Here is a 16,092-nt window from a genome sequence, read left to right on the forward strand (position 1 = left end):
TATCCAGCCTCAGACCCAGCAGTTAGTAACAAGACAGGACATTCATATTTTGCATTTTAAAAGTATAGGAAAAAAAAAATCTCAGAATACAGAATCCTTGGGGTTGGAGGGGACCTCTGGAGATCATCCAGTCCTACCCCCCCTGCCAAGGCAGGGTTACCTGGACCAGGTGACATAGGAATGTGTCCAGGTGGGTTTTGAACTATGGACAGGGAGACTCAATGAACTCCCTAGGCAGCCTACTCCAGTGCTCTGCCACCCTCAACATGAAGTTACTCCTTGTGCTGAGGTGAAGTTTTAGTTTAAGGGCCTTGCTCCTCATCCTGTCACTGGGCACAGGACAAAGGGCCTGGAACTATTCTCTTGGCACCACCCTTGAAGATATTTGAATGTATGGATGAGATCTCCTCTCAGTCTACTTTTCTCTAGACTAAACAGGCCCTGCTCTCGCAGGCTCTCCTCCTATGAGGGATGCTCCAGACCTCATATGATCTCTGTGGCCTCCTTGTCTCCTTGTCTCTCTTGTGCTGAGGAGCCCAGAACTGGGCACAGCATTCCAGATGTGGCCTCACCAGAGATGAACAGAGTGGGAGGAACACCTCCCTTGACTTGCTGGCCACACTCTTCCTGATGCACCCAAGATCCCACTGGCCCTCCTGGTCCCCAGGACCCACTACTGGCTCATGGTCACCTTGTCATCTACCAACAGTTCTAGTCCCTCTCTGCAGAGCTACTCCTTAGCAGGTCAGCCCCCAACCTGTGCTGCTGCTTGGGGTTACTCTTCCTCAGGTGCAGGACCCTACTCTTTGTATCATCAGCAAACTTGCTGCAAATCCCACACAGAATGAAAGTCACATGAGTGTCATCATCTCCATGCTCTCCTTACATCTCTTTACTCTCCCCTCTTGGTTTTCCCAGTCAGGGAAATTATGAGAATGGTTCTCCTGAGCAGAACCAGAAACATTTCTGTTCTCAGGAAAATTAGGCTCAATTTTGTTAATATTCACTAATTCACAAACTAGTATTTGCTAATGTGTGGAAGGGTAAATGAAGGATTCTTCTAATGAACTGAAATATATTTTCTCACAAATTTGATGTGTAAACATGGCCCTAAGAGATCACAAATCAAGGAGCAATGGAAGAGTAGCACAAAAAAGAATATGTATTAACAAAGTTCTATACAGCCCTATAAGAAAACAGACAGAATTACCAAATACAGAATGTTTTAACCTCTACTCTGTGTGGCTGTCTGAAAAGAGAAAATAAAACCACATTGACTATACTGAACCTCACTTCCAGTTCCCACATGATTGCATACTTACTGGGCTGCTATCTTAATGTATTTCTTTAACAGCTGAACACGCTTGCTGAGTTGAGAGCAAAGACAAATCTCGGTGACCACCCAGAACTGAATTTCATTGAATCTTCTTAAAAACAAGTCCAGATTTGCTGTGGTCTTTTTAAAATTGTGCCTTCCAAAAGTGTGATAAATCAATTCCAGCTAGGAAAGAGAAAACAGTTTGGAATTCTTTTTGAAGTTGTGTTTCTTCAAGGAAAGAGACTAAGACTGACCAGGTAAGTATCCAGCCTGAATTTGCTCTGCAGTTGAGTTTACATTTATAGCAGCACAGATGACAAGGACTCAGGTTACAAATCCAGTATACAATAGCTGAGGCATAGTAAAAGTGTCACTACAGATTATATATAAACAGCTTAATACCTTAAAACAAACAAAAGTAATTCAACAAGCAGCACATATCCAGAAGTCGTCTAACTTTATTTTTCTATTTTGCCTATAAAATTAAGAATGTGTTATACTTTCAAAACTTGTAGGTGGCTTTATTGCAGAATTTTTGAAAATCAAGTTTAGAGAAGGTTTTGGAAATAATGCTCAAAGCTACAATGTGCAGTTAAAACACTTTTTAATAGATTCTAACCTGCTGAATAGATAGATCCTCATACCTCATGCACACAGTTGAAGAGCTCCCAGTCATAAATTGTCATCTGATGTGCTAAGTCTTTGGAACTCATCAGTTCAAATGTTCCTACTGTACCAGTAGATGGTCCTTCTTGTTCTGGCAATGGTGCCTACAAACAAGAAAATATTATAAATATAATTTAGACATATTGTTGGCGTTTTCATTCTATTATATTACTAACTTTTTTTTTTTCAGTGTGACCACTTTCCTAATCAAGTTTGTAGTAGTAAAACTGAAATTTGCTTTTAAACACAGGTATTGGGTAATGAGCAAAACCAGTATCCAGTATGCACAGGATAGTCAGGAAAAGCTCTTCAGAGACACTGTAAGAAAATAAACCAGACTGTTCTCAGTGTGTTATTTTTAACATTGTTCTAAAATTTGAATCTATAATACACGTTGTGCTAACTAAAGCATTTGTGTTTGTTTAGGAGCATAGGTCTTTCCAAAAAAGTTTTATGTTTCCTTTTTCACATGCACAAACAACTAGGCCACCAAGGACAAGCCAAATACTTTTACATATTCCTGATTCTAATGATGAGAATTGCTACATCTAGCATGCTTCAGAAATCTGCAGTGATTGCAAGATCTGCTGATCACTTATAAAATAAACCTCATACTTTCTCTTTGACAGTACACAAATTTGATGCACAATTTGTGATTGCAAAGTCCTGGCTAGGCTGTTTAAAATGATATAAACACAGTCTTATGTGAAAGAACCAAGTACAAACCATTTCTGAAAGGCATTTCCATGCCACCCAGCCAATGAGACGTGATCTATGATTCTGCACACAGGTGAAGTGTTAAACAGAGATTTAAAACACGGCTTGAGATAAGTCAGATGTGAAGCAGTCTGTGGTACATATCAGGGTGAAGTGTTTGAGCAGCACTGCTAAGACACTGCCAACCAGCCCCGGCACAGGGAGGGTGAAACACCGGCAGAGGCGCCGGGAAGGCGCGGGCCAGCGGCGCTGCTCCGGGAGAGGGCGGCAGAGCTCACACACGAGCATCCCGACCCGGAGCTCACCCCTTGGTCACACACGGGGTGATGGAGCACGAACTGACAACAGGCTGCTTCCCCAGCACAAACTCACTGGAGCCTGCCAGAATGACAGACCTTATTTAGATGCTGCAATATAAGAAATGAGCCTACTAAATGAATCCTGTTTTATATAAGAGCAAGGTACTAGCAAAAGAAATCTCTGACTGGATTAATACATCAAAACACTTTCTCAGTAGCACATAGTGTCTAGGGGTTTTACTGCTGTATGCATTCTTGTTTTGTACTCTAGGGAAAACTTTCCTTTCAATTATCATCGTCATACAAACCAACTAAAAAAACTTAACTAAATCACAAACATTATCACCTTAAAAGTTTCATCTATAATTTAAAAAAACAGTACAGAAGTATTCTCTAAAAAATCCAGAGCAGCCATTAATATTACAAAAAGCTGCAGATTGCTTTGAATTGGGATTTGCACAAACAGAAAATTTCTTTAGTTTATGACAACATATGAAATAAAAGTACAGCAGCTTTGTGTAGAAAATTCTAACTTGTGGAAATCTGTGGAAAGAGAACTGCCTACAGATTGAAAGATGTCTTTTTTCCCCCCATTTGGAGATGAACACAACATAGCTGTTACCATAACAAACACATATTTTCCTATGCTAGGAAAGAAGCACTTAGATGCAAACTCACAGCATATTTGAAAACTCATCTACCCAGAACAATTTTCACATGGGAATTGCCAAATGTAATGTGCATAAATGTTCATGAACAGGAAGAAGCCAGAAACTGGAATGTGAAAGGATTAAACTGGGAGGCAGCTAAGGCTGTAACATTTTTTGATTTGTTTATACCTCTTCGAAAAAATGCAGCTGATAAGGGGTTGTAATTTGCTATGCAATGCTGAGGACCATTTTTAAGGTGCTGAATTTACTTCTGTAATTCTTACTGAATTCAGTCTAGTTGATGAAAAGTAGCACATTGCAGCCCTACATCTTAGAGCTCCCTGCAGCACTTTGAGTACTTGATGCATGGTAAATAGCACAGGAAAAAGGTACAAAAAGCCAAGACAATTTGCTGCAAAAACTATGTGTACATAGACAATGCAGAGCCATAAATAAGTACCCAGCACAGTTTTACTGATGCAACACCCCTGCTTTACAGTAGCATGCCCCATGAGGGTATCTACTTGGCAGGATTAATTAACCTTAAGGGAACACCAGAATTTAATAAGCTGAACAAGAGGTATCTCTGCATGGAACTACATATGCTGGATGTGCATTCCCTGGTTACTAAATTGAAAGAGCAGCAAAGAATAGATTTTACCATATCCATAAAAGAAATCAGGCATACATACTAAGTGGCTTGTTAAAAGCATACAGGAGGCTGAAACAAGGCTAGGAGTAATAGAGTTCATGCTGACATGACTTGGCAATGACATTTGTTTTTAATGAAATAAAAGGAACAAAAAGTACAGTCAAATCAAACTCTATAAAAGCAGACCCCATGGAGTTTGCAAGAATGACTGTATAAACTGTAAGTACTTATGAGCAATTCCACCTAAGAAAAAAACAGACTTTCTACCATGAATATTTTCTGTGCTTCTACTTAGAATTATCTCAGATTTTGACACAGTATTTTGTGGGGATGAGAAATAAAACAAAATTAAGGAATTTACTGCTGGAATCAAATCTCCAGAATGCTTTAATTGATAACATTTTTCTTAGAAAATATATCTCTATGACTTTGAGGAGATAATTGTGTAATGAAGAATTACTGCATGTCTTGGTAACAATACTCAGCTCTTCCTAAATGCTCAGTGTGACAGGGAGAGTACTGGAACCAAGTTCTGTTATGTGGATCAGATGGATGGATTTCTGGTCTACTTTAGGGAATTAGAACATCAGCTTGTTTTATTTTCAGGGCTCACCCTACTGCAGTGTGACAAGCCCTTTATTGTGAATGCTTCTACTAGCTTTTATGTGAAGTGTGGAAATGCAAAGAGGGCCAAGTGTCCAAATAAGCCAAAGCCCTGATGTTCCTGAGCACTGCACACTTACATACCAGAGCATCGAACTGATCCCGAGGGCAGGCAAACAGCCGGCCATTAACGCTCAGAGTGGTGAACACCGAAACATCGTGAGGCTTGAGCACAACCTTTTCTGTAAAAATGAAACAAATTATTACTTATTACAATTACAGCAGGATTGATCTACCAGCTGCACACATCACACTTCTGGGAACAAATTTTGCCCAGTAATTCAAGTATTCAGGATACAGAATAGAAGACAACAAGATCCTCTTTACTGAAGAAATGTGGTAAGGTCAGCCCAAACCCGTCTCCTACAGAACCAGAATCCCAGTCCCAAACTGCACAGACAAGTCAAGAAGCCTGTGCTGCTATCACTAGACACTACCTGCAAAAATTAAGCCTCATTAGGGAGTCCAGTCATTTGTTGCTGAGCTGCAAGCATTTAGATAGATGTTCTTAAAAGAAATTGCTCTGGAAGGCAGTAACTGCTCAAGGAAGTGATGGCAATGAATTACAACATTTCTAAAGAGCATCACATCACAGGTAAAGAAAAGATAATAAAGTAAATTACAAAACAGTCTCTTCCAGAAGATGTTGGTGGTCAGCAAATCTGACAAAAAATTGCTTCAACTGCAAAAAGTAAAGCCGCCTGGTGTCAGTTCTCAGGAAGTGAGCCATTTTTGGCAGGCTCCACTGTTTGCAAAAATGCCTTCCAACACAGCTCCCTGACCCTCTGCAAACACTAGGTCTGTGTGTTTGGCACTAAGTTGCTCTTCAATGGTTTTCATGGACAGAGCAGCCAAAATGGTAGAGACCACTGCCAGAATGTTGGCCCTGTAGTGTTTTCCAACATTGCTGATTCCCGAGTTTAGTATGGATACCTCCTATTTCTGTTGCTAAAAAACTCTTACAACAGCAAAGAAAAATCAGGGTAGCCGTGCTCTGTAACATGCAGATACACAAGATTCTCCACTGGTCCTGTCTTCCCTGTGAGCTGCAGTCTGTGCCGGCAGTAGAGGAAGGACTTGCCTCCCATTAGGACTTGTGTAAGAGCTGAACATGTACACGGGTATAAAACCTTGACTGAATTTTGGGGTCTTTCAATCCCTCCAAAAATTCTGCTCCAGCTGAACTGAGGAGTGTTTAAGATGATGCAGGTACAGTACCTCCTCCTGAACTCATCTTTACTATGATGAGGCCTTCTCCAGAGCCCAGCTTGTCTGCTACTGCACTGATCACTTCCTTCACAGAAGAAGACACTGGCACACGGATAGTGGTGTAGGTTTGGTCTATGCAGTACACCTTGAACAGAACTAAAGAAAAAAACATTGCACAGTTTATTCCACGTGTAAAAACCACTCATTTACCATACAAATTACTCTCACTTCAGTAACCACTCCTCACAAAATGAAACAAAGAAACAATAAATCACTACACAGCCCCCCCCGTCCTCAGATGCTCTACAATTTCTACTACAGAAATCTCTGATTTCCCAGAGTTTTGGATTTTGGATTTTTAGTGTTCAGGACAGTGCCTGTCCTGTGAATGAGAAAGGTGCAGCCATATGAACTGAGCAGTTACTGCTGTCTGGACAGACACAAGAGATAGTATTTCCCTGGCAGCAGGAACTGTTTCTCTCTTTGTAGGCCTAGAAACACCACTATGGACAACAGAAGCTGCATGACTGGCAGGATGTCTGCTGTTCATATATAGTTAGTTCCAGCTTTAACATAGTTCTTCTAATGGTCTGATTTCTGCCACCAGCTTTCTCAGCTACATGACCTTGAATTTTGTTGCCTTGTTTTTACTGCTGCTCATTAGCAAGAGCTATCCTTTCATATCAAACATGTTGAAGAAGTAGCTGTTTTAGGTGAAGTTCCACAAAACAACCATTAAGAGTACCTTATCAGTAATCTGAAAATTACATTCTGATACAGTGATGTAAATTCTACCTTAATCTCTTCAGAGAATCAAACAACACCAATAGGGCAAACCAGCAGATTTTGGTTTTTAGGCTCGATTCTAGATCCACGGTCCATGGCGTGATTATCTGCTCCACTCCTACCTTGCAAAGAACAGCTGTACATGTTAGCTCATAGGGGAGGCAGAGGCTCAAACATGACCTTCAGCTTCCACTCTTTATTGCACTGCCATTCCCTGCAGTAGTATCTTATTGGTTCTTCTCTGTTTTGTTCATTCCTTATTTTAAAGGTTTTTACATCTTTCTCCAAGGAAGCAGTGTTGGATGACACAGGTAACTAAGGGAAAAGACCAGGAGCACCTCAAACCAACAACAGAGAATAGTGGGCTAGCAAAAGCAAAGGCCAAGCTCTAAAATTCTAGATAGGTACTTTCATTTATTTTTAAACCATTTTTTGAGACAAACAAATTTTTATAGATGCCAGTGACTCAAGAAAACTTAGCAGAGAAGAAACTCACCCTCATCACTGCCCCTGATAGGCTGGCGTTTCTGTGCTCTGTCATCACTTGTGTTGAACAGCTGCAGAAGAACTTTGTGCTGAAAATGAATCGTTCAGATTCACAGTAGTGCAAGAATAAACATGTGGTACACAGGAGCTACAGTACATCTCTTATCAATAGCAGGAAAAAGAGTAGCAATGCAAAATTTGACAATGTTAAAAGCTATCTCTCAATGTGGTTTTTAATATGTCCATGATTACTAAAGAGAAGATGCTTATGAATTTGCTGTGCTTAAGATTTTACTTGAGAAAATTAACAAATACATTTTCTTACCTTCTTTTGTGGTGCTTTAGGTTCTTCAGAACTATAAAAAGGTAAAGCATAGAATATACAATGAAATATTGCCTGGAAGATTTTGTGTACAAAATCACTTATAGAACATGGACCACTTGTCAAACTAGCATATAAATATAATCTTAGTTATTTATGAAAGGACTAGATTATACCACAGTTAATCTATGACCAAGGTAAAAAAAATATTACGCAAAGTTCATGTAAGCATGAAATAAGCTTCTGTCAATCTCTCAGTAAGGTTATGGTGTTTGCAAGAATGATGTGGAAAAGAGGGCCATATAAATTCATTCAAATAAGCCTGCATGCAAACTTTCAATTTCATATAACTGAGTGTCATTCACAAAGTGGCTTTTTAATAGATATAACCAATAAATTTTCTTCATCAATTTACTGAGAAAAAGGTTAGGGGAAGGAAAGAAGCAAAAACTATGCTTACATTTGCTTTACAATTTTCTCTAGCTCTGGAAGTTGCTCCTTTAGTGCTGCAATCATTCTGGTATCATCTGATACAGATACATAAAATTCCTGTAAATGACACAGAATAGTCTTTAAATAACTATAGGGGTAAATGAGCAGTACTCAGGAGAGAGGATTATGAGATGACATCTGATAGCTTAATGATTATAAAGAATGATAATCTGCATAGAGGAACACATGCTGGGCCCAACCCTCTATTACTTCTACTTGTTTATCTCCAGCTGATTTAAAGCAAGAGTTATACATGCAGAAGGGAAGCCTGATGAGGCTCCTTAGCTCACTCTGTAACCACCGGCTGCTTGTGTAAAACCTGCATTTTCACATTGTCAAGGAAAAGGACTAAAAAATCCACAAATAATCCAGCATGATAGGTTTTTTTATTCATTGCTGTTGTAGTCTTTAGGGCTTGATTGGCTCCTGAGTCACTGACTCTAATCCATTAAAGTATTACCCACTTTTAAACCTCCTCCATCCTCTTCCTATTACAGCTGCATAAAACTGTCCCCAAGAAGGATCTCTGTGCCTGCAATTAGTGATTGCTCTTTAAGTTCAGGACTAATGGAAGTCTATGTCATCTCCAAAGCTTGAAAAACTTTCCCATGTGGGTTTGTGGGGTGTCTACCACTCCTAAAGACCCTCTCTATTCGAATCCCTCTGCTAAATCTTAGATTCAGTTTTAAGCTCTTTAGGACAAGAACTTTCATTCAGCCAGTAACATATGGCATTCTGTTACATAAACACCATATATAATAAGAATGGCAATCCCAATCATTTAACATGGCATTGGCAGTGCATTCTTATCTTAGAAATCCAAGGATATGGCAGATACCACAAAGAATTTACAAGGGTTCTGAAGACAAATATCTTAAGTTCCAATAGCTGCAGCACAGCTTTCATTCAAATGAAAAGGACTTTTGGTTCTGTAGAGTGGCAGCCCTCCAGCTCCTTCCTGGCACACCTCAGGCAGGCATAAACAGCCCTCCAGTTCAGTCTGTAGGGCCCCTGAACCATTCAGAAGAAAATAGTAGAAAAAGCAAATTCAGCTACTGCTATAACACAAGCTACCCGTACAATGCTATGAAAGGGATCTGCAACACTATTTTCAGAGTTCCAGAGGCAGGCAATGGTTCAAACACTGTTGTGGTGCCTTCACTGTCTGCAGCCAAACCTGACAAAACATCATAAACTGAAATAAACTTTGCACCTTGAAATGATCTCTCTCATTTCAGTGATACAATGATTCCTTTATACCTCCAAAAAGGCCATTGCTGCTTCATCTTCTTGCAGTAAATCTCCATATAAAGCAGCCCACTGCAGAACCAGCCGAATGACTCGCCGTTTGTTGTTGAGGGCATAATCCATCTTCTCCTGCTCTGTACCCTGAGAAGGCTGGGCATGATAGGTGCCCCAGTGTCAAGGAAAACATTCAGTGATTGAAAATATCAAGCCCAGTATGAATTCACGAGCACTGACTTCCAACAAACCACTTTCAGGATGCTCAAACATAACTTTCCAAAATACACTGCTAAATTCTGACATCCACTAGCATAAGAATTTGCAAACTTTTCATGTTCATACTAAAAAGTAAAATGAAAGTGAATTTTCTGAAGAGCGCAGGAAGGATCACAGTTTCACCAGAGAGATGGTTGCTCTAGGAGAACAGAAGAGAAATGACACTTGGAACAACAAAGAGGATTAATCACGGAGACTGAAGAAGGATATTTCTCCTTGTTCCTTTGGAAACACTTGAAGAAAAAGAAAAATGTCACTTTGTGGTCATTAACAATTCCAATTTTCCATTGGTTAGGAAGACCACCAGAATGAACCACCAGTGCTATTCCTTTTGTTTTTACAAGGTATTGCAACTCAAAATGAACTCAGTCCCATTAAGGGAGGGGGACTTTGACATTTACAGCCTAAACTGACTATAGAAACACAGGGTAAAATAATAAATTTTGTAGTAGCCTCATTGTCATGAGGAAATCAGACATTTTCACTATGTCAAATAAAGTGTATTTCAAACACAATACTTTGTGAAAGTTATTTTGTGATGAACAATATGAAAAAATGGGAAACATTTCTATGACCTTTTTAAAGACAAAGTGTCAACATTACAAAACTACACAAATAGCTAAAAGGCCAAAAGTAACATTTAGTGAAAGGAAAAAAACCAAGAAAAAAAGTAAAAGCACAATGGGCAATAAATTGAGATAATTCGAGTCTTTAACCTGTGTGAAAATGAAGTATCTCCAGAAGAAACAGGATATGACAATTTGTGTGTCTATTTCTCACTGAAAAAAGGTTAACAATATATATTTCAACTGTTCAGATAAACTGAGAGCTGAGTGGAAAGTAAGCACCGAATGAGTGCAGTTACACCTTAAACTTTGCTTCCCAGTTACCAGATTTCTGATTCTGGACTGCCAAGAGTAATGCTATTCGCAGTTACATAGTAACATGTAACATTAAAACACTGACACTCTCCCTCACAGCCACGTCCAGCATCCTTGCATCCTTCCAAGATGAACTTTCAGTTGCTGTACCAAAATATTTTAAAATACTAATTAGAAAATAAAAATGTTAATGAGGAATACAAATTATATAAGGTATTTATTCTAAGCTTCTAATTTAGAAAAAAAAAATCTCTAACAATACTATTAATAAAATGCAATGGGGAAAAGTACCTATTAAATCACACTTTGAAACGATCCTGCGGCCCAAAGCCCTAGGGTGCTCATTTGACTGACAAACTTTCAGAAATCTGCATTTTAATTTTATTTGGAAAGGTTTAAAATTAGCAGAGAACTAAACATGACAGTACAATTAAGGCAGAAAGGCAGAAGGTCATAAGAAGTAAATAATTCATTCTAAGTTATGTGCTCCAATACCTTAGGGAGTAAGTTTAATATTCTACAGAGTCATTTTTCTCATGCCATATTTACCTTTCAAACACTATAATTATTTAATGTATTTTTACTTTCTTATTAACTGACTCACCACAGGCACTGGTAATTTTTCTGTATTTTTACTGCTCATTTACATTGATTTATCTTTTATGAACATTATCACAGGGAAATTCAATGAAAGGTTCTCACATTTTTATGTGATCTTCAGGATGCAGCTTCACTACAGACTGCAATCAGAAATAAACTGTGATGTACACTTGCAACAAGTGTCAGATAATTGCCAAATATTTATCAACACCAATATGGTTAGAGCTCAATATATACATATATTTCTAATTTTCCCTAGCATATGCTAAGAAATTGAAGCAATTCTGAAGGCTGTTCTTCCCTGTATAGGAAGACCCAGCTATAGCAGGAGCTGTGCAAGATCATTGCTACAACAGAATGCAAAATTTTTGGTGGCACGATGGTAAAGGAGAAACGTGCTGAAGAACTATCATCTACAGAGAGCAAAAGAGGAGTTTATTCTTTCCAAGTATTTGGACAGTGGTACTTTAAAGGTGCACTCTTGCACACATGATTACACACAGGCACTAACCCAAGGTCACTTTTGGAGTTGCTGCTCTATTTCAGGTTTTCTTTCAGGCCTTGTCCTGCCTCCATCTGACAAACTGTAGCTCTGAGAGTTTGTCCATTTCTATGCTGTGAAGAAGAGGGGAAAAGGGGGCCTTGGTCCAACACACAGGACTTAGATCTGATCCAGGATAGTAGAGCATGCTTTGCTTCCCTATAAAACAAAATTTGTTTTTTTTTTTTCATAATGCAGGATCTATTCTATAATGACTGAAAAAGCCTTGGTGTGCAGAAGGACAGGACAGAATAGGCATGGAATCCACAGCAAGCAATAATGTTACTTGGACAAAATCGTGCATCTGTCCATTCTGTTCAGGATTAAAATAACTTACAAATGACTGCTGTAAAAGAAGTATAATAATTTATACTCTGTACTATGCTTGAAAGCACTTCAGTGGTCAAGCTCTACTCATACTTGCATGCTGCCAGCTAAAATAGTATCCTAAGTGGGTGTAGGAAAATAGACTTGTTTTGATTCAAAATTGGGAGCTGAAGTAAAAAGTCACCGACTGAATCAACTTTTCTTCTTTTTCTGTTTTAATTTCCTCATTGAGCATAACTAATCTCTCCTTAGTCTCACAGCACTGGCGAACACTTTTGTAGCATGATTTTGCTCCAAAAAGATGAGCTTTGTTAGGAACCTTTCAACTCTAACAATAAATTTCAATGGTACAATCAACAAAGCACAGTTAGCTTTTCCATATTCAGAATGAACCAAATAAATAATAATTCAGCTCCAGGAAAGCTAACACTAAAGCAGTAGGATACCAGTTACTTCCAGCTCCTCTCTGAAAAGAATTAACACGATGCTTGCCATGACCCACTGAAGACCATGGTCTTAGCATCCTCTCCAGAACAGATTTCATCACAAGTATTTATCCTTAAGTGCGATTATCCTTAACTTTGATTACCATAAAAGCTTTTCCCCTCTAAAGAATGAGGTAATTTTACTTATGGGTCTGATTTTCCCAGTTGTTGGATAGAGGTATTCAATTATAACTGTGGAAAGAGAAGCCTGAATCTCAAATGGACTGACAGAATAATACGAGCTAAGTGAATCAGGACAAAAAACCCCAAACATTAAAAGTGTTGCCCTTTCTTCCCCCCTGAATGCTGTCAGCAACAGCATTTCATAATACTTTTGATATCCAAAACAATGTGATTTTGGAAATGTGTTTGTTTCAGGTGTGCGAACAATCTTCTGCAGACCAGTTTCATGGGTCCAAAGGTTTTCAAAACAATTACTCTCCTCGCTAGGAGTAACACAAATGGATTCTCAAGCTTTCCAGACAAGGACACAATGCTCTATTTTGTGGTTTCAGGAGGTGAGCTTTCCCAGATGTCACTCGCCCCACTGAGCTTGAAGGAAACCACTTTCACACCATTGCGATTCAAAACAAATAAATAGGGAGCTGAAGTTATTATACCCCTGTCAAAATTCTATAAAACAGAAAACATTATATGTTTATTTAATGTTCCCAGTCACTTGATAGCTTCAAGTCACTGTGCACAAGGAAAACTCTCTAGGTCCAACAGCTCCTCAAACTAAACAATCTGCCAGTAAGTGACAGATGGACATTTCACAGACTCCTGTGAAACATGCAGAGAGGATGAGAATCATCCCCAGCTCTCAATGCTCCCCACTATTAAGATTTCATCTCCTAGTATTCACATCCAATTGAAATTTCTTACAGTTTGTTTGCATATGCTATAGACTATTATTACAGATTATTACTACTTTTTCATAACAATTATGACAGTGCCTAGGAACTACTTACCCACTGCAAGTTCAGGCAGCCTCTTGCTAGAGGCAGTTCACAGTTTGCAATCTGTTCAGTGGACCACTGAAATCACTAAGCCATAATCCCAGTTAAAATGTAGATGCTGTAGTTCAGCAAAATCCAAAAAGACAGGGAGGATACAGGAAGAGTAACCCAAATTTTTATGTAAGTTCACATGTTTGGTGGAGGGACAGTACATTTATTTCCCTTGGAACAGCAATCAGCACAGGAAATAGAGAGTTTTCATGGTCTGTACTGTATCTCATCATGGGTAATACACTGTCCATTTCAGAGTTGTTGAGCTATGCACAGCTGCTGGTCAGACACTGAGAATCTACTCACAAGGCACAGCCTCCATGGGACAAGATGTACTTCCTGACAGAGGGAATCTTCACTTTCATCACTGACAGGTATAATGGCTAAAACAACTTTTCTCTTAAAAAAGGATATTGTGCCATCAAGGCTGGGCAGAGCTGACTATTTGGCATAAAAACACAGTGCATCATAATAAAATCATTTAAAACAGAATCTGTGAAAAAAAGAGAAATAATATAGTCAATTAAACCTCTGCAAACAGCTAGGGGATTGTCAAGGATGAGATTTCTTTCACCTGAATGATCTTATTAGCCCTCTGCAGATAATAAAGTGGTCTTTTTTCACTTTCTTTGTAGGCATTAGATACAAAAAAGGTTAAGGAACAAATATGAGCTAAAATATTAATCTTTTAGTCTTGTCTGCATGAATTTTATTGCATTAATTTTATTGTTAACAGGTATTTGTCCGGGATCAAAGAGAAATCTGGGACAGCAAAAAGCACCACATCTGTGCTGAAGTGAAATATTTGGGTATATTTCTCTGCAAGTGTGGAGTTCTATGCAAGGAAGAATTTGGCCTTTCACACCTGGGTACCTAAAAAGAGCTGTAACATTTGGCTTTAGGAGTTACAATACCAGGCAGCACACTTAGCATATCCCACACAGGAAAAGGCAAATAATTTCATTCTTTGCTGATTTCCTAGCACTGAGTAGAAGCCTAAAAGAGGTAAATGGACAGTCAAATTTCTGGGTTTATTTTGATTCAAAGGTATCACAGCTGCTACATTTACATTAAAATGTATATGAACAATATGACTGACATTTCTCTGGCAAAACCCATCACAGTATTTTTTCTGCTAAAATGACCTGTGGTAGTGCTGGTGCAAATCCCAGTTTGCCTAAACTTTGTATTTGTTACAACGAGAAGGATTTATAAAGCCTGGCTGCAGAGGCCAGAATGAGTTTGACAGGCTTATATGGAATCACTGAGAAACAGTGAACACAATACCCCAGGGTATTATTTCTACAGTGCAACTTCTGAGATAACAGAAACATTTACAAACATTGTAAGGAATGGCAGAAGAAATACGAACACAACTGTGCAATATAATATTACGTCATTGCTTCCACCTCCCATATGAAAGCATCTCTCAGTTGACAAAATTCACCTCTGGAAGGGCAGCACTTTTTCAATGTAAGACCCAGAGCAAATTGGTTTTTAAATACTCTTAAATTAAAGGAATGCATAAACAAAAAATTCCGTTTTCCAGCATTCTGTGATCCTATATCCTAAAACTAATTTACGAATTGTGACACATTATATTGTATTTGGATATAGGTACAATCTTGTCACTAGATGTTTTGACAAAAAGTTTTAAAATATTTTAAAAATAATTTGTTTTGAAAAATATATAATGCGTGCATACTGCAGATGGCAAACTTGTGATTATATGGCTGCAAGCATGAAGGAGAATACTCTGCTTGCAATTCTAGTAAACAGGTATCTATGAAAAGGATCGCTTTTATTTCTGTCTTTAAAGTAATGGAAACATATACTTTAAAAGGATTTCTGTAATTTTTCACTAATTCCACCATTTATGCACCACTATAGATGTTTCTCCAATACCGTGAGGTCAATCACAGATTAACTGGATTTAAGAACACTTTTGAATATGTACTTAGCAGACATCTATAGTGCAAAAAGAACTTGCAAAAGCAATGTTACGTAGTTTAATATGTAGGTCTGTGCATTACTTTATGAGAATTATGAGGATTTTTTGTGTCTGATTCTTCAAAAATTAAAGTACTTACTAAATTGTAAGTCTGCAAATATCTATATCCCTAGATGTAAATTCTCTGTTCTCTTTACACTAATGAAAAGCAGCCCACTAAGTGTAGATGCAGCAACCTGCATTCTTGGGACAGAGTTCATGCTGTGCCAAGTTCTCCATTGAGTAACAATTCTTTTCCCCCTGCATATAGGAAAATATCACAAACACAAAATTTAAACTGTGATATTTTAAATGTGATGTGAAGATTTGGGAATACTTATATTAGCACAATGTAATGTCTGGAGGTATCAAGCTATTTCACAGTGACCTCCAGAACAAGGGGTACCATTTCTCATGGGGTGCTCTGTCTAGGCCTTATGGTTGTGCCTAATTAAAGTCATAAGTGCTGGTCTGGCA

At 38.5% G+C, this 16,092-nt stretch overlaps 1 protein-coding gene across 3 annotated transcripts in view; it reads right to left on the minus strand.

The window, feature by feature from the left end:
* The window catches only part of RAPGEF4 (Rap guanine nucleotide exchange factor 4), a 142,487-nt gene that overhangs the window by 20,832 nt on the left and 105,563 nt on the right, over window positions 1-16,092 (minus strand). For all 3 annotated transcript variants that reach the window (XM_058809902.1, XM_058809901.1, XM_058809900.1), the window contains 9 exons: window positions 14,040-14,118; window positions 9,521-9,671; window positions 8,229-8,317; window positions 7,772-7,802; window positions 7,457-7,535; window positions 6,184-6,330; window positions 5,050-5,147; window positions 1,963-2,088; window positions 1,323-1,501 (listed from right to left, as the gene is read on the minus strand). In XM_058809902.1, coding sequence (XP_058665885.1) covers window positions 1,323-1,501; window positions 1,963-2,088; window positions 5,050-5,147; window positions 6,184-6,330; window positions 7,457-7,535; window positions 7,772-7,802; window positions 8,229-8,317; window positions 9,521-9,671; window positions 14,040-14,118 — 979 coding nt within the window. The remainder of the gene's footprint in view (window positions 1-1,322; window positions 1,502-1,962; window positions 2,089-5,049; window positions 5,148-6,183; window positions 6,331-7,456; window positions 7,536-7,771; window positions 7,803-8,228; window positions 8,318-9,520; window positions 9,672-14,039; window positions 14,119-16,092) is intronic.

This window comes from Ammospiza caudacuta, chromosome 8 (assembly GCF_027887145.1).
Source record: "Ammospiza caudacuta isolate bAmmCau1 chromosome 8, bAmmCau1.pri, whole genome shotgun sequence".
NCBI classification, from domain to species: domain Eukaryota; kingdom Metazoa; phylum Chordata; class Aves; order Passeriformes; family Passerellidae; genus Ammospiza; species Ammospiza caudacuta.